The 24743-nt window shown below is 53.2% G+C and overlaps 1 protein-coding gene across 1 annotated transcript in view; it reads right to left on the bottom strand.

Annotated features, from left to right (window-relative positions):
* The window catches only part of TWIST2 (twist family bHLH transcription factor 2), a 51571-nt gene extending 28651 nt beyond the window's left edge, over positions 1-22920 (bottom strand). Inside the window, exon 1 of the mRNA XM_077152085.1 lies at positions 22402-22920. Coding sequence (XP_077008200.1) covers positions 22438-22920 — 483 coding nt within the window. The 3' untranslated portion in view covers positions 22402-22437. The remainder of the gene's footprint in view (positions 1-22401) is intronic.
* Positions 22921-24743: the final 1823 nt, after the last annotated feature.

Below are 24743 nucleotides of genomic sequence, written 5' to 3'. Positions count from 1 at the left end.
TGAGTAAAATAAGTCAGACACAAAAGGACAGATACAGTATGATTTCATTATTACAACTCTGGTAAAGGTAATCTCAGCGGTTACACTATAGAATACAGGGGACCTAGAGCCACACAGAAGCTAGAGACAGGGGAAATGTTACCCAATGAAGTTGAACTCAAATGTAAGGGAACAGATAGAAGTGATGGTAGCAAATTAGTGGGGAAATAAGTAACACTGCTGTATTGAAGGTGAATATGACTGAAAGGGGATGTACAGTGCCACGACTCCTACCGATTAACTCTATGATTGTAAGTTCTCGTGAGACTTCAAGATTTGATCTGGCACACTGTCAATAACAGAGGGGTAGAGAGGGGAAACTAAAACAGCATAGTGTGGCTAAAAAGCCACAAGAGATGAGAAGTTTTGATTTGATTTTTGGAGAGGCTGTGTTTATCATTTCTTTGTCTCGTTGGACCAGTGAAAATGGTCTAAAACTGAGAGTGCTGCTGATTGTTCAACCCAGTGAGGATCTGTAAGGCAGGGTTTGTTTATCTTGGACATTATCTGTGATGCCCAATAGACGGAGGGAGCTGAAGGGTACAATGCCTGAGCAGCAGAACGGCGAATTGTGAGCTGTATATATGATGGAGTCTGGCGCAGCTACAAGAAGGAAGGATGTCATGAGGCTCACAACGGATTGAATGAGCCTTGGGGACACTGTACCATGCAAAATGAGCCAGAAACAAAAGAACAATTATGCTATGGTCACTTTCAGAAAATACTTATAAGAAGATTGGAGCCCAGATTGCAAGCTCTTATAGCAGCCATCGTGAGTTCGAAGTGGTATTTTTCTAGAACCTGAGACACCGCGCTGTGTGTGTATCGGCTGGTGTTTCCCTGGCACTCTGCGTAGCTCTGGGACACCTAAGACCCAGAAATGGAGTGCTGCAGCCCTGAAACCTAGCGTAGCTTTATATACAGTAACAGCTAAAGTAACCAAAAAAGAGATCAGCCCTCAATTTGAGATAAGCACGAAGCCAATCTGGCTGGGAGTAAGATAAATCAGAATACAGGATAAAAGATGGCAGTGCGTGTACTCTAGACCTTCATCTTTCATATGAGACCCAAGGCAAAAATTTTCTGGAACACAAAATCTAAATCAACCTGTGTGGATAGCTCATTTAAACAGCCAAACACATGGAGGCCAGAACAGGATCGAGGCCTTGAGATTCTGTACAGTTAATGTACTATCTGGAGACATCTCAGGCTATGGTGGGCTGATAATCAAAAAGTATTGGTACAGTCCCCTGAGGGATGGAAGGAAAAATATGGAACTCTGAAGCTTTCCCATCTGGAAAATCCTTGGTACCCTAGCAACCACTGGGGCCACTGAAAAAAAAAAGAATAGGCCAAGCCCTGGATTTTGAGGTTTGCCCTTATGAAACTTATTTCTATAATGGAGACCATAACAAGGCCTAAGAGTTGCTTCCAGGAAACCTCTTTTGTTGCTCAGATGTGGCCTCTTGCTGTAAGTCCAACTCTGAAGGAAAATCATGACCCTCCCCCTACATGACATCCAGGAGTGAAAGTCTCTCTGGCAACGTGGGATATGACTATCAGAGATGAGCCTGGCCTGGCATTGTGGGATCAGCAATGCCTCCTGACAAAAAGGGAGAAGAGAAATATAGCAAAATAAGCTATCAACAGCTAAGAGAGTTCAAATGGGTTGAGAGGCTACTCTTAAAAAAGCTTCACCTAGGTATTGCTAATTGCCTTAGTTGACCAAACCCCAATCTACATTACTCATGTTAACTCTTAAGAACACTTAGGACTCTGAGACTCTGTAAAAATTTCATGCACTAAATTTACTTTCTTGAAACTTAAAACCTCCAGAGGGTTCCTAGGCCAGATAAATCCTGAAATCAGAGGGGCCAGCTTCTCCAAGAATATCAACTAATTACATCCCCCTATCCTTTAATGCTGACACCCCTTCTCAACATGAGAAAGAATGGGCATTCCCTAAAGATCCCTATAGATTTGGAGAAGGATCAAAAGAGAAGGAAGAGTTATAACAGAGAAAATAGGATTTAACAAATGAGTATGACTGCTGAACCGCTATATTGATATTTCTTTTAGCTTCCAGTGTTTTGGAGCAGCTAGAAGGAAAACTATGAAACAGTGGAATGGTACCCCATACCCAACTCTGAAATTTGTTCTGTAATTACTTGTTAAAATATACTCTGAAAAGTATTGCTATTTCTCTCTTTTTTCTGTATATATGTTTTGCAATAAAAAACTTTAACAAAACCAGTCAAAGGTATCCCAATGGAAAACTATCCTATATCCTACACATAAAGCCTCCTTGTCCAGAGTGTCTTTTTCTCCAAAAATATTGCTGGATTTAATTTTCTTACATTTTACCTGGAATTTTACTTAATTTCCTACTGAGATTGGTCTGATTTATAAAAAATCTCGGACAGGTTTTGGCATTGCAGTTACGAAAAGTGCTGTGAGAGACTTTCATCTTTCTCTCTTCTCTGGATCTGCCATGTTGGGAAAGTCCCCAGAGGTAGGATGGCCTCTGCGTCACCACTGCACCCTGGGCTGCATGCTGGGCCCTGGGCTGAGCCGGCTGGTGGTGGCAAATGACCAGTGAACAATCCTTGAAAGTGGGAAACTTCACACATAGAACCCTTTGGACCTGACATCTCTTTTGGAGGCCGTTTATGGAACACTTCATCGCCATTTTCCCCACGCTTTGCTCTTCTCCACTCTGAAATTCTTAGGAGTAAGGACGGTTGGGCTCTACGAGGCCACCCTACTCCCCACTGCAGCCTCTGCCCCGGCACCCCACTCAGTTTCCCCCCAGACTGGCCATGTGGTCAACCTCACGCAGGCTGGCTGGAGGCAGACTGGTGTCCTCTGGGAAGGAAGCCTGAGAACAGGCTAACCCATCCAGACAGGGATCATTTTAAAAGTTCAGCCTTCTTGGTAGAAGCACAGAGACAATGCAACACCTCACTGACCTGCATCCTCACGTGTTTTCCAGTCTTTGCACAAATCATACACATAAACACCAAAACATGGGATGGAAAAGTAATCCTGCACATGGATGTGAGGTGACCGTGCGGGAAAGCCGTGCTCCTGGAGCACACTGGGTCTCCACTTTCCGGATTTAGGAACGCACGCGTGTGTAATGAGAGCACTGGGCAGTTGTGTTTCCCTCGGAAGCCGGTGCTCAGGACCGTTTCTGTGTCACTTGTCTTGTCCCCCACTTGGTGGAGAAGGGAGTGGTCACGGGCCAGTGCCCCATAAGATTCTCCATAATCTCCTGTACCGGGTTGTGTCTGTCCCACGTCCCGTTTCTAAGCGCTCCTAACTTCCTGAACACGCAGCATGCCACAGAGAGGCCTAAACGTCACTGTGAACCAATTTCTTTCCTCCCTTGAAGAAATACTGATCAGCAAAGTTCAGAGCCTCAGCTCCCAGGAGGGGTGGGGGACAGTACGTGGAGGAGGAGAATTCCAGGCTCCCGGCGTCCCCCGAGCAAGACCTTCACAAACAGATTTCATGAGTTTGTTTTTGGCACTGAGATGTCCCAGAACATCCCCATGGGCCCACTTGTCAAATCATTCCAAGACAAATGCGACTGCTTTGGCCAGTATTTGACTTTTGGTCTAGTTTCCTTCAGCTCTCTCCTGGCCCGCTCAGATGCAGGGAGGTGGGGGTCTTGTGGCTGGATTACCTTCTCTGTTCTTTTGCATGGCCTCTACCTCTCCTTTGTGGAACATGAGTATGCCAACCCCTTTTTATAGTTTGTGCCCCTCCCCATCTCCCTGAAGTCCCTACAGTCCCCACGCCATGTATACCCCACGATCCAATCCCTCTCGCCCCCACCCCCATCTTGCATCCACCTGGTGTCCGTCTCCTACTGCACCTGGCACAATTCTGCTCCTCACAGACGTGGGCAGGCTCAGCCCTCACTCTCAGCTCAAGCATCACCTCTTCAGAGAAGCCAGGAGCAACTGCAGGACACCAGCCTCATGGCATCCCCATCCAGTCCCTGCTTTATTTCTCATCACATGCAATGGCCAGCTTTTATCACCTTGTTTATACGCTGCCTGCCTGCTACTCATTCCCCAAGGGACGCTCCATGAGTAGGGTGGTAATCCCATTGTGTCTTTTCCTCCAATGTAGCCTGATCTGTAGGGTGGGGCCAGCACAGGGAGATGCTCAACGAATATTTGCTGAATGAATAAGCAACCCTCCTGGCATGCACCCTTCTCTCTGGCCTTGCCCCTGTGTCCAGGAAAACAGACTCATGTATTCTTTATTTGCAAACCACTGTCGCACAACACATACAGCTGGGAGACCGAGCTGCAATCATTTTATCCGCTTTATGCCTTGTCACCAAACACGAGGACTGCAGCCAGTGCTCGATAAACGCGTGTAAGAACAAAGGGCTCCGAAAATTCGCTCCACCGCAGAGCACTACTATTCTAAACCGCTCTGCTGAGTGCCTGCTTTCAGGCCCTCTGTCCCAGACCTTCACGTCTTCCACCTGTGGGGAACGGGACACACCGGTCCCCAGGTTGCAAACCGCCCTTGGGCTAAAAGTTTAACCAGCCTCCCCTGGGCCGCCAAGGGCCTGCCGCCCGGGCTATCCCCCTTCTCCTTTCCAATAAACGCTGTTTAAGAACGTGAACTCCAGAAAAGTCTGAAGCCCTCTGTCTGAGTGACCCTGTGGAGTCCCTTCTTGCAAATCACACCCTCAAAAACCAAGAGCATCATCCCTCCCTCCAGCACGGACCAAAAAGCCACTGAGTCTCAAAGCAGACAAAGGAAAGGCGTTCCCTGGCCCCACTCTGCAAGGGCTTGGACTCAGCCTTCCCTTTGAAATTCGTGCCCTGGCAGTGCTGGCAGGTGCCCTGCAGTCACCCCTCGGACCCCCGAGGGACCCCCGCTGGCCTAGTCCTGGCTTGGGCCTTCTTGCCTTGGAAGCCCACAGCTCCTGGCCCTGAGGTAAGGGTCAAGGGGCCGTGAGGACGCCCTTACCTGGGCCAGCCTCCAAGACGGGGGGGGGGGGGGGGGGGGGGGGGGGGGGGGGGGGGGGGGGGGGGGGAGAAGGAGGGGGAGAAAGTCCCCCCCGGGGCAGCCAGAACTGGCCCAAGAGCCCCGACCGCGTCCTCAGGGGCACGTGATGCCCCACTCTTGGGGGAAGCAAGCAGGACCTGGGGGGTCTTGCCCCAGAGTCATCCGTCTTCCAGGCAGAGTGCCAGGAGCACATTTCATTGAGAAATCCCAGAGTTTTCTCTCTGAAAGTGTCGAATCCCATTCCCGCGGCTCGCAGCGGGCGCCAGCACTTCCCGCGAACCCCCTTCTTTCGCGCTCAGAGCTACGGGAGCAGCTGCGCGCTGGGGACGCACGGCGCTGCGGGCCCACGGGCAAGGCAGCTGCCCGGCCACACGAGCGTCCCCGCCCCACTTGCAGCCGCCGGACGCCCGGCACAGCGGGGTGACAGCGGGGCGGCCCCTCCTCGCCACACGCAGCCTCGAGGCGGGAAAGGAGGTGGGGCCCCCGCAGCCCTGCAGCGCGCGAACCCCCTTCCCGCCCCCCGAGGACACAGACGAGGGGCACGCGTCGATGACGCCGGCCCCGCCGGGGACGAGTGAGGTGGGAGGCGACGGGTTGCGGTCCCGGCCTCCCCCAGTGCACGCGGAGCCGTCCCCACTGGGGTGCTGGCATGGGGGCCGCGCCTCTGCACCCGACGGCCTGCCCCCCACTCGGCCACCCCCACCCAAACACCCAGAGCTGGGCCGCCGCATCTCTCTACTGTGCCCGGTGAGAAGCGGATGTTTACTGAGGAGTGTGTGCGTGTGTGTGTGTGACGGTGTGCACGTGAGTGTGAGTCTGTGTATGAACGTGTGTGTGCTAAGGGCGGTGGACGGCGTTTCACTCCGCCGAGATCGCACCTGCCGCAGAGCTGGAGGCACCTCTCCCCAGAGGTCCCCTCAGCATGGCCTGCAGCAGCTCTCCCCCCCCCCACACACACCCGCCTCCCCTCCCCCTCTATTCCCTCCCCTCCTCCCCCCCCCCCCCCCCCCCCCCCCCCCCCCCGGGAGCAGTGACTCATCAGACCAGCGCACTCAGTCTCGGGAGAAGGGACGCAAAGCCCCTGGGCCCGGAGCTGGTTCCTCCTTGCTCCAGACGGAGGGCCAGAGCCAGGGAGGGCGAGGACAGGGAGGGAGGGCATGCATTCTCTCCATGAGCCGCAGCGCAGCTCAAGCGGCTTCTAATTAAAGAACCAACACCCACAGGTCACAGAGAGGATTGCAAACAGCGGTCAAGGCGGATGCTGAAGCCAGCAGAGGTGGTCCCGTCACCAAGAAGCATGTGGCAGGTGGTACCCTGAAGCGACAGTCACACAGACCCCCCTGGAAGAGGGCTCCCTGAAGACCCCCCTGGAAGAAGGGCTCCCTGAAGACCCCCTGAAAGAAGGACTCCCAACTCTCCTCCCTAACATCCCTGTAGGAATGTCGCAGGTTAAGCCTCAAATGCGATGCGTTGTCTGAATCTAACTGAGAGGTCTTGAGTGGCAGTCTGCGGAATATACAAAAGTGTATTTTGTAAGGCGACTTCTTGCAGCACTTCCACAGAAACCCAAGTCGTACGAGTGAGTGAAGATCTCTGTGAGGACTTTCTCCAGGAAAACCGCACGCTGTGTCCTAAGAGCCCTGCTGGACAGCGCGCAGCGGGCGGCCAGGTGAGCCCAGGTCCAGGGCGGCTGGCGTGCTTCCAACCTCGCCTTTCAAAGCACTGACCACCTCGCTCCCCAGTGCCAAAGCGAGGTGCGATGTTTGGATGACTGGAAGGTAAGAAAAGCAAGATCTGTCGTGCAACACACACACTTTGATTTTCCAGCCTGGGATCATATCGCCTGTTCTGCCTTGTAACCGTTTCCCCCCATTGCTAAATATTCGCTTATGATACAAAATGTGCTGTCTGCACAGTGCTTCATCGTGTGAATCAACCGACATTTTGAAACTTAACACTCTTCACCAGTGCTCAGGAAGCTGAGATGAATTTCTCTGTTGCTAGGCAGGTCCACAATGATTCACTGCAGACAATTCTTAAAACTGGAATTGCTCACTCAAAGGGTATTTCCAATTTAAAATTTTTTTCTTTCCTGCTGTTGCTGTCTCTTTAGAGATTGTACAATTTGTCTTCCTCCTGGCAGGGACAGGTCTACCTGCACCAGCATACCTTTTTCTGTATTGGAGATTATAATAACTACGTCCATCCAGGTGGAAAGTCTCCCTGGTGATGTGGGAGAGGATGTCCAGGGGTGAATCCAGCCCTGGCACCGTGGGATCAACAATTCCATCCTGACCAAGGGGGAAAAGAAGTGTAACTTTAAAAGTACCAGTGGCAGAGAGAGTTCAAATGGAGTGGAGAGGCGACTCTGGAGGTCACTTTTATGCAAGCTTCAGGTGGACCTTGCTACCTACCATAACCTGCCAACCCCCAACCAGGACCATCCCAGCCGATCCTAAAGAACACCTAGGGCAATATATAAGATTCCACAAGGGTTCCAGGCACTAGAGTAACATTCCAGAAACCCACAACCTCCAGATGGATCCCTGGTCCAGATAAATCCTGAAACCTAGAGGCCCCAGCCTCTCCAGAACATCAGATAGTCCTATCTCCCTACCCCATGTTAGTGACAGACCCTTCCATAGCAAAAATGCAGAATGACAATAGGTCAAACACCCCTAAAGAATGGGACAGAAAGATCAAAGGTGCTAGTGGAGTTATACAGAGAAGATAGGATTTAACAAATGAATACGAATGCTGAATCATTAAACTGATACCTCTTTTAATCTCTAGTATCTCAGAGCAGCTAGAAGCAAAAACTTAAAATTGTGGAATTGTAACCCATGTCAACCTCTGAAATATGTTCTACAACTAATTGTGCTGCACTTTGAAATTAATTGCTTTTTTGTATATATGCTATTTTTCACAAAAAGAAGAAAGACAAAAAGTTGATTGTGGTGATAAAAAACATTTAAGCCCTCTAGCCTTCTATATTCTGGAGCAGCTTAGAAGGAAAAATCTGAGAGGATGGTATGGTAGCCATGACAAACTCTGGGATCTGTCCTGTAACTTCTTGTTGAAGGGTGCTTTGAAAACTATTGCTTTTTTATTTCTTTGCTTTATATGTGTTCTATACTATAAAATTAGAAAGTTCAAAAATAAGGCAGTGCAACAGTGGTTCAGCAGGTAGAATTCTCACCTGCCATGCCCAAGACCCGGGTTCGATGTTTTGCCTGGGACCATGCAAAAAAAAAAGGCTCCCAAGCAACAAGAGATCCGCCCCACGAGACTGGAGTAGGACACGGCTTCTCTGGGAACCGCCACAGTTTCAAACCAGCAAAACACTCTATCCAGCACTTACTATCTTCTGTTGTTTTTTTTATTGTAACATTTACTATTTCCCAGTGTTTCCTTTTTATTGTAACCATTCTAGTGGGTGTGAGATTGTATATCACTGTGGTTTTGAAGTGCATTTCTCTGATGGCCAATGTCTTCGAACATCTTTTCATGTTCTTACTGGCCATTTGTACATTTTCTTTGGAGAAATGTGTATTAAAGACTCTTTTCAATTTTTCAGAAAAAAAGTTATATCCAAACTTAATAAAAAGCGTATATTTCTGTCTGAATTTTACATCCTTGTGTTCCTGTTGAAGTTCAACACTGCCCATGCTTATTGGCCAAGTGAACTTCTTCTGTGAATTTGTATTTTTATTGAGTGTTTCTCTTTTTTCCATTAGACAGTTAAGGACTCTTTGCCTAGAAGACTACTGACCTATCATAAAATGCTTTCTTTGCAGTTCATTTAAAACTTTTCATAATCAGTTTTTTTTGGCACATATAAGTTTTATGTTTTAATTTGCTCAGTTACTCAGTTTTTATAGCTTGTGCTTGCTATGCTTTAAATGACCAGCTCATCGTTACCTACGTACTCTGGGATATTTAGGATTTCATCTTTGTAAACTGTACATCTTTAATCTATTTGGAACAGATCAGCTGCCTACTAGGACTTGAGGGTTTCGTTTTTTTAACCCTTACTTCTTTGATTTGGAACTTTCTAGACTGTATGTGCAGCGATCATTAAACTCTTCTTCCTCCAGAGTCAAGTGCTTGGAGCCCTTCCCGGCTGGTGCCCCCATACCTCGTCTGCATGGCCGTGCACCTGCCTGGGCTCCTCAGTTCCCTGTTCTGTGCCGCTGACGGGGCCTCAGGATTTGCTGCAGCCGCCCTGGGCAGCCCGGCCTTGCAGGGACCTGGGGGGCAGGTGTCCCACCTGGCTGCTCCCACCTGGCTGCTTCCACGGCCAGAGGTACGTCCACCGGCAGCAGCCCCAGCTCGGTCAACACATCGCCACTGAAGATCCAGAGACGTGTAAGGCAGCCAGATACTCAGGTAAAGCAGCTGAGGCTTCCAGAATGCTCCGCGGGCCCCTTCCCTTGGGAGGAGGTACTTACCCCCCCCCCCCGGAGGGCCTGTGAGTTCCCGCTTCCTCTCCAGCCCGGGCAGCTCGGGACACGCGGGCCCGGGGGGACCAGTGAGGGTGGCACCGGGCCCAGGCGGCAGGTCCTCTGGGCGACGAAGGCGCCACGTCCGCTCTGGACTTCCGGGAGGACACTTGGGAATAAGTGGTGACATCGCCTGGTCCCTCTGGAGAGGCAACACTTTTCCCACCACATGGGTCTGAGAGGACTTTCTCACGGGCCCTCCCAACAGGACGCGGACGAAACACGGGCCCCTCTCCACTTCAGTAACCCTGTGCCCTGTACAGGGTTCTCCTCTAAGCACCCCTGGCGAGTGGCCTGCTCCCAGCCACCAGGCTGCTGAGACCCTGGCCCATGGCCCCTGCCCTGCCTTAGCCCCCGAGGGGGTGGGTGCTGTCCGATGCTCCTCACAGCTTTGTGGGGCCACGCAGGGCAGGCGTCCTGTAAGGCATGCCCCTCTCCAAGCTCCCCACGGAATCCACGGCTCCGAAAACGTCTCTCCAAAGGAGGCCTCCTGCTCGCCAGGGCTGACCTGTGGACGTGGGCCTGGGGCCACCAAACACGGCTCCAGCCACAGGTCAGTCCCACAGGCTGGTCCCCGCCCCTGCGGGCCAGGGGCTCGGAAGGATCCGGAACAGCTGCCCCTGCGGTTGGCAGGTGCTCCCTGTAGGGTGCCGCCCCCCACCCAGGGCTTGGCCACGAGGCACGGGTGGCTGCGCCCGACGGAGACACGGGGTCGAGACAGAGCCCCAGTGAGCGAGTCCCGTGGGGCTGCCAGGAAGCCCAGCCTCGGCGGCAGCACTGGAGGATACCCATGCGTCAGAGCAGGGCCCAGCTGGCCTCGGGGACAGTGAGGAGGGGCTCGAGGAGGCCCCCGTGGGTGTCGTGCACCGGAGGATACCCATGCGTCAGAGCAGGGCCCAGCTGGCCTCGGGGACAGTGAGGAGGGGCTCGAGGAGGCCTCCGTGGGTGTCGTGCACCGGAGGCCACTTGGGTGGCATTTGGAAAGGCCAGTGGGAAGGTGAAGGGACAGAAAGGGCTTCCTGCTGGCCTGCACCGGCTTCATTGCCCAGGGGCTGCAGCAGCTGGAGAGGAGAGCGGTGCACGCCATGCTGCCACGTGAACAACGGGCTCATGTATCAAAGCGTGGGCCCCTCCGGGGGTGGGCTGTGCTCCCCACGGTGATGGAGGAGGCCGGGGGACGAACACATGTCCACCTGTGGGGCCCACCCAGGTTCTTGCCAAGCCAAATGCTTAGCTGGGGCGCTGGGCAGGGTGGGGGCATCACACAGCCGTCTGTCACAGCTCCAGTGTTCTCGGTGCTCGCTCCTGTCACCCTCAGACCCCCTGGGACACCCCTGTCCCTCCATCCCTCTGCCCTTCCCTCTGGCCTTCTCTTTGGGCAGCCAAGGACCAGGAATGGACCAGCAGCCTCAACCTGAGCCGTTTTCCTTTGCTTTCATGACTCGCCCTCTTGGCAACATTTGGGGCCTCTGTGGCTTCTCCCAAGCCATCTCGATCTTCAGACACCACCAGCCCGGAGTGGACAGGACCCTTGGGGCTGCTGCACGCGTCTCAGCACGCTGACCGTGTGACACCACGAAGGTGGTGGCACTCGAGAGAAAAACAGGAGGAGGCCTGAACTAGGCTGGAGGAGACCGAGCTGAGTCTTGCCTCCCTGGCACGGAGGTGACTGCAGCGCTGTCCTGGGATCTGGGGAGCAGGCAAAGGGTTAACAGATCGGGGGAGGAACGAAAAAACTAAGGAAAGACAGACCCCCCAACCGCCTCCAACGACTCAGAGACGTGCCTCTCTCTACTGGGAGCAGCCGCCACCTGCCGCCCCCGTGGCTGGGTCCCCAGAGCGGACCCAGCGTGGCCAAGTCCGCAGATGCATCTGCCTCGCACTCTGGGGTATTCAGGGCTCAGCCGCCAGGTAGATGAGCCAAGGGGGACACACCATGAGCCCCCCCATACCGTCCTTGTCCTTCTTTTGCATCCTGGGTTACAGCCACAGCAACAAGGAGGGGCTGTCACTCCCCAGACGGTTTAATATTTAAGCACTTTTTAGAAAAACGTCCTTCCCCTTGATTCTCAAATAAGGCACTCTGATTGGAGAACCTCTGAAACTTGCGGGAAAGTGTAAAGACAAAACTCAGGACTGCTTGTACCACCTTGAACTGCTGCCTGTCCGGCCCGGCTGACTGGCCCCTTTTACAAGTCTGCAAATGCCACCCGCGGGGGGCCCGATGGGGGCAGAGGCCAGCACTCGGCGTGGGAACCTGTGGGAAGCGGGGTGGAGCTCGGCCAGGCCGGGCAGGCTGCTCCGAGGGGGACCCGTGGGGGACAGTCCCGGGACCCCGCCACACACCCCCACCCATGGCCACTCCCACCGTGCGGGGTGGGGATGGGACCAGGGTCTGCCGAGCGGCCAGCGCCAGGGGCCCCGCCATCCAGGAGCCCCCAGGGGCCTCCCCCATCCCCAGGCCCAACCCCTCCACTTTACACCCACCCTCGTCGGGGGGTCGGTTGCAGGCAGTACAGAAGTAGGGTGGGGGGCCCAACCCCTGCCCCACCCCCCGAAGGGAAAGGCTGGGTCTCCCATGGGGAGCTCGGCGAGGCCCAGGCAGCCAGGGAAGCGGGCGCGCTCGGAGCTGCTTGAAGCACCTGCCTTGTTCTGTGGGCAGTTCTGAGTGGACGTGGGGAGGCAAGTGCTCGCAGCCAGGCGCTCCCTGCAGCGGTGACAGCCATGTGAGCGGCGCGTCAAGGGCAGGGGCTGGAAGCGTCTCCGCAGTGGGAGGGCTTGACGGCCCAGCCAAGCGCCCTGGCCTTCTCCCGCCCGGGGCCGCCGAGTTTCCCCGCAGGACTCTGAGTGTCGGGGGTAAAACACCCGTGACAGAGAACTGATCATTTTAACCATCTTAAAGAGGGCAACTCAGTGGCCTCGAGCACGTCCAGCGCTGTCCCACACGCCAGCTCAAGATCCCTTTCATCACCCCAAACAGAAACCCCAAACCCACGAGCAGGCATCCCACTGCCCCGCCGCCAGCTGCGTCCCGCCGCCATGGGTCTGCCTATTTAGGGACATTTCAGACGAACGACATCACACAGGCGGTGGCCTTTCGTGTCTGGCCTCTCCCTGTTTTCAAGTTTCAGGCACGTTACCACATGGATCAGAACTTCGCCGCTTGTTCGTGGCTGAGTCACGTCCCACTGAGCACAGGGTGCGTGCCAGTGAGCCTGCGGCCAGCTGGGTGCTTCCGCATGGGCGCGGCAATGAGCGACGCCGGGACGAACATCTGTGCACATGTTTGTGCAGACACCTGCTTTCCACTCTCTGAGGTGTGGACCCGGTGTGGGGTTGCGGTGTCCTGCGGCCCACAGGGCTCTGACCACAGGAGAGCTGTCCGAAACTCATCCCCTATGTACAGGTGGGGAAACGGAGGCTGCGCAGAGCGCTGCTGGCTGGAGGCGGGAAGCACGGAGCCAAGTCTTAAGAGAAGTGTGGACTTCCCGGGGGCGGCAGCGGGCTTTGCCCAGAAGGTTAACGGGGGAGCATGGCCTCAGCCCCCCACAAAGCAAAAGTCTTGGGAAGCGCAAAGGGACTCCTCCAACTAGGAGATGCTGCCATAGAAGTGTGGTCGGGAGAGACGCAGAGACGATTTACTCTGGAAACAAGGGCTGACATTAATTACAAAGGTCATCCTGGAGCGTCACAGAATGTTCTCAGAACTAGTTAATAAATTACAGAACCAATGAATGGATTTGTGACGGAATTAATTAATTCATGTAAAGAATCAAGCAGGAGAGGCGCGGGCACACCCAGGGCAGGGGATGCCAGCCCCGCGCTCGGCCCCCCACCCTCTCCCCTTCCCAGAAAGTGAAATCGTGGCACCAACCTCAAATTGTATTTCTCGTAACTGACGACAAATGTCTCACGCAGGCCGACTGTCCAAGAGGCTGAGTCAGAGCGTCCTCACAGACACGTTTGCGGGAACGAGCCAGGAGGGCCGCGTGTGTCACCTGTGGGGCGGCACGGTGTAGGCCCGCCAAAGGCTCCTGCCATCGGGGCACGTTTAGGCTCTGGGAGGCGGACGGGGGCTCGCTTGGCTTCTCCCGGCACGGACGGGGGTGCCACGGCCGCCGCCCGGCGCTGAAAGCGGGATCTGTGGCCATCAAATCCAGGAGGAGGGATAAGGGCTGAGTTGCCGCTTCCGTTCATTAACCCTGGCAACCCCATGCTGGGCTCACGTCAGGGGCCGGGCAGCTGGGCCCCGGGGCTGGCGGCGAGGTCCAGGGTGGAGCAGGCCAGGGCACAGCCGTGTGCCAATGGCTCCTCCCCAGGTCCCCCTTCAGCCCTCGGGGGAGGGTCCCCCAAGTCACCCAGGGGCGGCGAGCCCGGGTGTCCTCCTCCTCAGGAAGCCCACCAGGCCGAGCCCTGCTTCCAAGGACCCCCAGCCCCGGGCACAGCTGGAGCCATCCCTGGCCAGCGGCTGCTTCCCTGAACGTGGTGCCCCGGGACAGATGTCGGGGCTGCCCCTGGGCCTCCGGGTGGCCCCCGCAGCATGGCGTGGATGCCCGGGGTCAGAGGGGAGGCGGGCGCGGGTCCCTGTCCAGCCCCCGGGCCCGGCCTCCTGCCTGGGGCATGATCGCGGCAGGCTCGAGGTGGCCCTGCTGGGTTTTTAAAGTGTCTGTCGTCCTGGGAAGACAGCAGGTGCTCGGGCAGAAAAGCCCCCGTCTTCCAGCAGGGAAGAGGGGATCAGCACCCCCAGGGGGCAAAAGATGGTGCACACAACTGCCCCCAGATCGGACTGCTCCGTTTCCCCACCAAGCAAGCAGGAGCTCGAATCTCTGCAACTGCCCCAAACCCTGGGGGGGATCCCTTGGACACCATTTTGCCTGTTTTCACTCTAACTGATCCTCCGTTGCATTCTTCATGCCCATAAGGAAACTGTCCACGTTTTAACTTATAGTGAGAGAAAATGTGACCAGGAACCCGCGAACCCACCAGGAGATTACACTGCTCAGCAATGAAGGGATGGGAAAGCGCTCGTGTTTTGAAATGCAACAAAATGATAATGAACACGGCACAGCAGCAATATCTGAAATGAGCAGATAAATGAATAACTGCTCATCTCTGGCTGGCTGTTTAAAAGAAAATCTCTACCTTCAAAAAACAGTCTAGAAAGAGAATCTAGGAATGGGCAATAATTTAACATGCAGCAAAATATCTTTGAACTGCTTCTCTCCAATACTTCCGGGCGGGCTGGAGGCCACGAAGAGGGAAACCAAGGGCCCTGAGGGTGCTGTGGGCGCCCCATCTCTCCCCTGCCCCGGACACGCCCTCACGCTGCCCCTGGCCGTTTGGGGTCCTTGTGGCCGGTCATCTGCACAAGATGCAAGCGGAAGCATGACACACCAGCTGGGCACAGACTTCTGTTCTGGGCATTTTCGTTTTAGTGTGGATGGAACATTTATTTTTAGAAAATCATAATGAGGACCGACAAAGGGCATCACTGGCTCGGGGAAGGGGTGCTGCATGGACGGGGGTGCATCGGCCCTGAGCTGCAGTGACCCCCAGGCTGGCTCCGGGGACCCTGCAAGGTGAATCCTCTACTCCCCGCGGGTGGCCTGGTCACTTCACAGCAACCTTGTGGCTTTCAGTTCACCCTCTATCACTCAGTACAACAGGAAGCCTGACGGAGACATCTGTTAATTAAAACAACAACGCGTATGGGATGGAGGTTTTGGCTCATAGGGGGAGGATAAGAGAGAACGGCTGGGGCAGAAATGCACCACAGAGATAAAATGCTCCCATTATCAAATCTGTCTCAGTTTCCCAACTACGCACGCAGATAGGGTAAAAGGAAAATCAGATGGCTGGGAGTATTGTCCCGATTTTGAATAGTCGGGAGCTAATTAATATGTAATATGCAAGTCGGAATTATTTGAATGCAGAAAAATTCTCAGCGACGATGGCGCTCACCAATCAAACCCAATTATGTGAACGAAGACAACTTCATGGTCACCTGGAAAACAGCACCTCTGCCTCCCTCCTCTCCTTTTCAATTTCTGATCATGCAAGGCAAGTCCCAAAGAAGTGATACACGACTTCCTCAAGACAAAACAATCTTACGAAGAACGGGATTTAAAATGCACCCCAGCTCTCCAGAAGCGACCGGCATCGCGGCATCACCAGGGCCAGAAAGGAAGGGGAGGCTCAGGCTTTGCCCCCAACCCCTCCGCACACCCTGCACACCCAGCCTGCTCAAAGGACTGAGGCGGACGGAAGGATCCGGCTGCTCAGTATTTATTCCTAGACTTCGGGTTTGGAAAAAAAGTGACTGCCCGCTTGCATTCTGGCTTACACTCTGTTATGTTCAAATAGAACACACAAAGAAGCCTACCGCGGTAGTGGCGTTAGAGAGCTTAGCTGTCACCCGGGGTTTTCCTTAAGGGAGTTTGTTTCTTTCACCGGCTGTCCCTCACGGGGCCCCCACCTGCCCCTGAATGAGCAAAATTCCCCCCAACCTTAAGGAGAGGCGCGTACACATCGGGAATTTAGCAGAAATGTTAGGGTGACAATTTATTGATAGAGCAATCAAAAACAACAGGAACAACAAAAGTTTGGGCATCTTTTTCACCATGTGAAGAGGCAGGAAAAGGGTCCCTGCCCTGCCCCTCTTGGCAAAAGGCTGAGACCCTGCCCCCGGATGCTCTGTGCTGGGTTGCCTGACCCTCTGAGAGGGCCCTACTGCGGGCCATGGGCTTGGCGTCACAGCCTGAGGGTTAATAAAAATCAAAGATTTCGCCCAAACTTTCCATCAGTCACACAGCAGCCCTGCACGTTTGAAAAAACAAATGTGAACTCTCTGTCAAGTCAAGGAGTGAGAAATACAAATCTAAACGCAGAAAACATAACTAAACTTACTATTTTTTTCCCAAAAGATGTTGATGGCTGTTCTTTTACAGAACGTGATCTAAAAAGAAAGGAGTATTTTCCACAGAAACCGAATTTGATAAAAGAAAGCTTGTTGAGTATGACCCCAGCCTTCATTTAAGTAATGGGAAAATGCTGCATTAAAGAAAAGTGTGAACTTGCCCAATTTTAAATGCATTGCTCTTAGATTTAGGAAATAAAATTGTAATTCCACATCAGGCTGCAAGGTGAAGTTGGGTCATCTAAATTTTCTCTGGTCAAATAACAGAGGAAATATCATTATGAAAAACTTGATAAGTAACAGCCTCAATACATGCCATATGCTCATTTGTCTCAATCCCATTCTCTCTTTTTTATAATCACAGAGGGCACACTCTCCTCAATGAAATTGTGAATAAAATAATGCAGATATTTGAAGCATGTAAAATACTGTTTTGGTTCCAATGACTCTATTTCCAACTAACAGTAAAAGCTCCCCTGAGTGGAGTAAGGTTATGTGCCGGCATTTCCAGACTCTGGTTCATCTCTTCTGATGATAAAACTGTTAGTATTTGTGGAAGAAAAAAATTTCATTGTGCCTCAGTTTACATCAGCATGAAAATCACATCATTAGAGTCATGCCAAAATAAACATTCAATGAAGGCACAGTTTTATATAGCTAAATTGCTTTCAAAGGTTTACAGCTGGATCTAAATACACAATGTGTTCCTAAGACAAATATCGATTTCAAATAACCATGTCCGGATTTCCAATTCTCTCTCTCCCACTCTGTCTTTCCAGCTCTTTCCTTCCCATCTTCCGTCTCCATCCTACGTATGGATCCAAAAGCCAAAACTTCCATCTCTACACTTCTGGTGAATTGTTTTTATACATCACCAACTTCAGAATTTTAAGTGTGTGTCTACGTGTGTGTGTGTGTGTGTGTGTGTGAGTGTGTGAGTGTGTGAGTGTATGAGAGAGAGAAAGATGAAAGTCAACAGAGTCCGTCTTTTAAAAGCAAATGCGACGTCTCTTTCAGGTGAGTATTTCCCTAAAGCTTAGTTGAAGTATATTTTCTTTATTAGTATATAAATAAATGTATCAATTTGTGTTTGTCCTCTCAGATTTCAGAGATGCTACTCTGCTTAATGATTACAGGCAATCACTTCTGGTTAATCATGTCTTTGAAATGTTTTGTGAATGCCTCGTATGCTGAGGCTGTTCTGAGGAGCTTGTGCACGAAACGAACGGTACCAGGAGAAAAATGTGCATTTTTGCTCAATGCCCATATTTAGGGTATTACTTGGATTTAAGGCCTAATTCGTCATATAATCTGCTCATTCAAATATACAGATTTTTTAAAAGTTCTTCTGGGATATCTTTTTTAAAAAGCTTTGTTTGTTTGTTTTTTAATTTTGAGATTTTGTAAATTTACAGGCAGTTCTAAGAAATATAGCTCAGACTTCCCTTACACTCTTCACCCGGTTTCCCTCAACAGTAATAACCTGGAAAACTGGAGTACAATGTCACAGCCAGAAAACTGAGATTGATACAATCTGAAGACCTTACTTGGATGTTGCCAGCTTTACACGCCATGCACACGCATGTGTGCATATAGTTCTAGGCAGTCGTATCACAACTGTAGTTTCAGCTGCTTATAGAACAGCCTTTCAAGTACTTTGTTTTGAACTTCATCTTGGCTTTTCTTTTTTCATAGAATTTTTGGGAACTTCGGTGTCTTCATGACGACACTAAGATCCCAGAAACATGCAACGTGACAACTTGCTTGTCCAAATCTAGCCCAATTTTAAGGCAAAATAATCTTTTCCGTAATTTATTTAAATAGAAAATAACTGCAATATTCAGTAATGGTAGCTAAATGCAAAAGTACAAAAAGAACTATCATGGGAGTATTTAAGGATATTTACAGACACAGAGAAAGGCAGAGAGGAACTGAACATGATATGACTTCAATGGAGCACAGATTCTTATTACTGAATTCAATTAGACCACGTCTGTATCTCTTACATTCGATTTCTTCTTTACCGGCTCCTCTTTCTTGCTACAATAACTAACCCATCTCTTATTTGAATTTTATTGCCTCTTTTGTTGAACATTTTGCTAGTGGGGAACTAGCAAACTGCATTTGGTTTGCTTTTTGCAGCACATTTATCCTTTCCCAGGAAAAGACACAAACATAAACAGACATTCCAGCATGCATTCACAGGGTTTTTAAAGACACCAGTGAGAATAGGGTAATATAAATACTAAGTTTAAAAACTGTCATAAAAGTTCAGCCTTTAAAATTGGCTTATTAAAATATTTGTTTTCTTTTAGAGCTCAGATCTAAACTAAAGTTATGAGTTATGGTGCACTGCTCAGAAAGTTTACTTTATGCTCTTTTTTACCAGGCAAGAGAAATCTGGCATCAGCACTGTCTATGCAGAATATAGCAAAGGAAGGATGATGAAAACCCAATTCTTCAGTTTCAAGATTGGTCTGAAAATAGCAGTTATCAGAACCGAACAAAACAAAACGAAAACACCTCAGTAAGGTGCTACGGTCTCAAATGGCCTCCAGCAGCAAATCTGGGGGGCCCCTGTACAGGCCAGATGGGTGGCAAGACATCCTTTGTCCAAGGCTAAAATAAAAGAAGAGCTACTGATACGTATGGGGACAAGAATTTCAATACTAAAAAATATCGATATTTAAGGGAACAAGAATGAGTAGTGGGAATCAACTCCCAGATTTTCCTGCTGGGTGTTTCATAACAAAACAGCACTTATATTTCGGGGAGCTTGGCTTATCGTTCCACTTTTCCTTCCCACCAATCAAAATTCTACTGAGATTCAGCATTTCCGTTCCTCTCCACGGGGAATTAATTTTCTTTGGAGCCCAACTAGCATTCAGAATCTAGCAATTAGTAAACACCCAAGAAGCACATTTCCAGGAGAGAGGAAAAGGTTTTACATGTATTGGACGGCAAGAGGGTCACGCACTGTTCTCCAAAGTAACTAAAAAGTTCTCGGCGACCTACTGAAACTGCGCGTACTTTGCAGAAATTAGAGCGCTTTTCTTTAACCACAAGGCAGAAAATAGGAAAAATGCCTGATAAGCCGTCGCCTTCCACCGCCCTCCAGGCCAGGTGGCTCTGGCCTGCGCCCAGGGCTCAGACACTTAATGGGAATACTTGAAAGAATAAAAATCCTTTTCAGATTTTTTCCAGTGGGATAAATTCAGCTGACTGTCCAGACGCACGTGATTTATTGCCTATTTGTGTTTTGAAATAGCAGGCAAAAGAAGAAAGTCAGAATAAATATTAGGACCAGCGGCACTCCGCCATTTCCTGAGTCTCTCTCCTGTGGAGGGACAGACAGTTCAGGCTTTGGTTGTTGTCGTTGTCTAGACTTAGCTTTTCTCGCACACATGAAAACATCTCAAATTAGACATTAAAATCACAAACAATTTACTGAAACATCTAGAAATTCTTTACTGATGCATACAATTAATGCTTCTTAGAAATGGATGGTGGGCAGAGACATGGAAAAGGATTGTAAATAAATAACAAATGTCATCTGGCTACATTTTCAGATCATGCCATTAGGATTGCATTTATGCTCACAGATACCAAGGAAGCAGGCTCACAATTTTTAGGCGATTTAAGTTAAAAACAAAAAGGAAACATTTTATCTAATGTTTCCTAGATACATTTTCCTAGATGTTTCCTAGATGCTTGGTAAATAAAATCAAGATATGTCCAGAATCATCAGTGTATCAAGAATTTCCACATCCTTTCCTTTCTTCTAGAGGATGGGTATCTAGCAACTTAAGGAACCAATTTGCCTGATATAGTCAATTGGATTCAAGAACACACAAATAAAAATGAGTAAGCCCCATATAGATCATTTGCTCTCCAACTAAATGTATCTAATACATTTTTCAAGGTCTCTTTTTTTTAAACCCAGTACATAATACTCTTTCTCATTTATTCATCACACATACTGCCGTCTGTTTTTATGTAATCTTTTACTGCAATCTATGCTTGATTCTCTGATTGTCAGGAATGTGACTCTTTTTAAATGAATTTTAAACTTTTGTGCTAAATTCCTGCATTAGGTTAATATCTCCTGGTGTTTGTTTTCAATACTTTTCCTAGAAGCAGTCTTAAGGATAATTCTGTTGACATTTTCCTTAAACAAAGTTATATGTGTGTGTTTTAAAAAAATGACATTCCTCATCTGTTTGTTCTTATTTCAGATGTGCTGTAAACTGTGGTGGCACAAAGGGTAAAGAGAATTAACTAATGGAAGTTCATAATTTAGGCGGCGAAAAACAGAATTAATGTATTATCCCACTGCAGCGTTTTCATTCTCAGCCAATCCAAACTTGCTTTCTGGAGAAATACGTGATTGAGACACTTTCCATCTGTTTTTGGCAAAGACAGGAGAAGATTCCCACAAGTAAATCTCTGCTAAAAAGTCTTTTTAAAATCGTAGGAGACTATTTCATCCAAAGAATTTTCAGTGGCACAAAAGTAAAAGCTAATAAAGTAAAATAAAACCCACCTGTGCAAGATCAATATTTCATAGCCACAACAACACCATTTACAGATATTCTAGAACTAAATAAAAGACAGACAGGTTTGGAAGAACGGGCTGCTGCACACTAACTCCTGACTAATCTAAATTCCTTCTGTGTGAGTAGAGTGTTTTATAAAAACACTGCAAGATGAGGGAGAAAATAAAACATACGAAGAAGAAAAATAATTCCCCCCGCCCCCACAAAAAATTTTTACACCTTTCACTGCCCTGGGCTGGTCCTGCAAAGCTAGATGTGCACTTTGCCTCTCCAAGTACTTCTGGGAGCTCCGCAACCTCGGCAGTCAGGGCTGGCCTTGCAAGGGTTCTAGTGAGAAGGAGCGGGGGCAGGTCGCCCTCCAAGCTGTCCCCAGGGGACACCGGACCTCCGGGGACGTCCAGCAGCCTGTTCACCCCCTTTTCCTTCTCACCGTGCAGGGCCCGACCCGCATCTCCTTCTGCGCCTGGAGACCTGGTTCCCAGCCTGGACCCCTCGGACGCGGCAGGGACCGGCCTTCCCCCAGTCTCCCCGGGGCCGAGGGAGGGGCAGAGGCTCCCGTCCCGAGGTCGACCTCCACCTGCCTGGGGGCGCGGGCGGCTGTGTCCACCCCGGGACTTGCGCTCAGGTGTCCCGTCTCCGCGCCTCCGGCCCCGGCCTGCGGCAGATGGGGTGTGGCCTCCAGCTCTCCGGAGACCCGGGCCGGGCTGGGGTCGGGGGTCCCGGGAGGCGCAAAGCCGGATGGAGCGGCCTCGGCGCGACCAGCGAAAGACGGTGTCCCCCGCCCTTCCCCGGTCAAGCCCGGACGCTGCCAGCCCGCACCGCAAGCGCCAGCAGGGTCGGGGGAAGGCTAGGGGGTCGCGGGGGCTCGCGGCCTGACGCCGGGCAGCGGCAGAAGCGACTGCTCGCGGGACCAGCCCGCTCGGCGGCTCCCCGGGAAGAGCGCGGCGCAGCCGGCCCGGGAGGAACCAGAAAGCCGGTCGGTTCCCGTCTGCCTGGGCTGGTGCGCCCACGAGGGTCTGCGCGTGCCCGCATCCGCTCACCCCCAGACACCCACAACACACCCCCAGGAATGGCAATCGCGACCGTCTGTCCGAAACGCGCTCTGGGGCCCTGCTGGGTCACTCGTCCCCGCTCTCAAATGACACCATGTGTGGAAGCGCGTAAAAGGCCGCGGGCCCGGGGGCGTCCCAGCGCCTGCCCCCATCCGTTGATAGGAAAAAAAGCGCGGCCCTGCCCACGCCGTGGTGGACCCCATCCACGCTGCCGCGGCCACGGGGCCTCCACGAACAAGAAGGGATGCTCAGGCCCAGGCCGCTCCGGGCGGCCCGCTTCTCGCGCGCGCAGCACTTACCCGGGGCGCGCGGATCCGGAGGCGGGTGGCGCGGCGCTAGTGGGAGGCAGACATGGACCACGCGCCCTCCATGCGCCACACGGAGAAGGCGTAGCTGAGGCGCTCGTGGGCCACGTAGCTGCAGCTGGTCATCTTATTGTCCATCTCGTCGCTCTGCAGGACCTGGTAGAGGAAGTCTATGTACCTGGCGGCCAGCTTGAGCGTCTGGATCTTGCTGAGCTTGTCCGAGGGCAGCGTGGGGATGATTTTGCGCAGCGCGGCGAAGGCCTCGTTGAGCGACTGGGTGCGCTGGCGCTCGCGCACGTTGGCCAGGATGCGCTGGCTCTGCAGCTCCTCGAAGCTCTGCGCGCTCGGGCTGCCCTTCTTGCCGCGCTTCCCCGGCGTCGGGCTGCCATCTTCGCTGGACTTCTTGCTGTAGCGCCGCTTCCGGCCGAAGCGCTTGGGCTGCCGCTCGAGCTCCTCCTCGCTGGTGCCCAGGCTGTCCACGGGGGACACGGGCGAGCTAGAGCCCTCCTCCATGACGCCCGCCCGGCGCGCGTGGGGCTGGGGGCGCCGGGGCGCCGAGCCCGCTCTGGCCGAGCAGACGCTCCCCGGGTGGCTAGAAAGGCTCTGATCGCGAGGAGGGCTTGGGCGAAATCGAGGTCTCAGGGAGAGGAAGTTATTCTAACTTTTTTGGAAACTCTAGCCGGGCTCGGTTGCTAAATAGTTGTCAGGAGCGAGAGCGGCGCGCTGATTGGCTGCGGCAGCCGGGGCAGGATGGGCTGTGGGGCCGCCCCCGCCCCCCGCGCGGCACTTTCAGTTTTGCCTCCCCCTTCGGCCCGGGCCGCTGCGGCCACCTCGGAGGCCCGGCCCCTGCGCGCCGCCCGCGCTCCCACCCCGGCCGCGGGCCCTCCCGGCCAGCCCTGTGGGGTTCTGTCTGCGCCCGGGTCCCGCAGGGCCGTCGGTCCGATCCGCGATGCCACGGGCGGAGGCTCGCAGCCCAGATGCGTTTCCTGGAAGTGAGGACGCCGCGGGGAGCCCCGGGGCCGCCTGGCTCTTCTGAGCCTGGGTAGAACCCCGGGGCGCGCGAGTCCGCACCAGGCTCCCGACGCTGGGGCCGGGGTGGGGTCCTGTCCCGGCCTCGCCCCCGGCGCCCCGACTGCGGGCGTGCGGACCCTCGCGGTGCCCCCTTGGAGACGTCGGTCCCCACACACGCGTGGACGGAATTTGCCAAGACGCCGCATGCTCGGCCCAGGCCGCGTGACGCGGGTTGTTCTCACCGACGCCTTCGCGGGCCCTCCTCCTAAATGCCTGGAAGCGGAAGCCACAGCGAGCCCCTGCGGGAGCGCCCGGGAGCCGCGTAGCCCGCGTGCCTGGCCCTGGCCCGGGTGCGGGGCGCCCTCCGGGACCGCCGTGCGGGACGCGCCCGTTGTGCTCGGCCTTCGGTTCGCGGGTGGGCTGGGAGCCGAGGGCCGTCTGCGGAGCGCCCGGGCTGCAGGGGTGGCTCCGGGGACCACCCTGCGGCGACCTTCCCTGCGCCGGGCGCCCGCGGGCAGCCGGGGGCCGGGGCCGAGGCGAGCGACCCCGCGGACGCCAGCCCTGCGCCATCTGGACGCGGCGCGCTTGAAGTACTCCGGGGGCCCTTTGTTCGCCAGGCCGCTCCGGCTCGGGGCCTGGAGGTGGTTTACTGCTTTGATGCCTTTGAACCTAGTCCCAGGTGACCCGGCTCAATGAGGCCCGGGCCCGAGCGCGGCTGTCGGGAAAGCGGCGGGATCAAGGGCGGCCTGGGGGAGCGCGGGCTCCCGGCTGCTCCGAGGGCCCGCGCTCAGCCACCACCGCGCGGGGAACCTCAGGGCGGCCGCCGCGGGCCCCTAGCCACAAACAGGACGGCGCGGCGGCGCCCCGGGGCTTCACTTTCTTCCGATCCTATGGTTAAAGGGTCCTCCCGAGGCGCGGCGCCCAGCGCCAGCCCGCCTGCCTTCCCTTCCCTCTCGAGAAGGGCTCCCGGCCCACCCAGCGCATGGAAATACCGTTCTCTATCCTTTAAAAGTCCAAAATATGCATGTGAGTAGCGTCCCGCGCGGGGGCGCAGCCCTTCCCGAGCCTTCGCGCGTGGAACAGGCCGGCTCCCGCCAGCAGCGCCTCTCTCGGGCTGCTGACCCTGGGCAGCGATCTCCCTGCTCTTCCACCAGTTCCGGGTGTCACTCAGAATGGGGGGCTGGGAGAAGGGCCCAGACCCAGTTTTCAGCCCTATGACCCCAAGCGCGGGATGGAGAGGAGTTTGCAGGGAGGACAGTTCAGCTGCCTGTTGGGTGCCGAGCAGCCCCTCCAGGGTCTTTGGGAAGTGAAACCCAGACTGCCGG

This window comes from Tamandua tetradactyla, chromosome 3 (genome assembly GCF_023851605.1).
Source record: "Tamandua tetradactyla isolate mTamTet1 chromosome 3, mTamTet1.pri, whole genome shotgun sequence".
NCBI classification, from domain to species: Eukaryota; Metazoa; Chordata; class Mammalia; order Pilosa; family Myrmecophagidae; genus Tamandua; species Tamandua tetradactyla.
The sequence above is the reverse complement of the archived record's forward strand: the minus strand, read 5'-3'. Positions and strand labels throughout refer to the sequence as shown.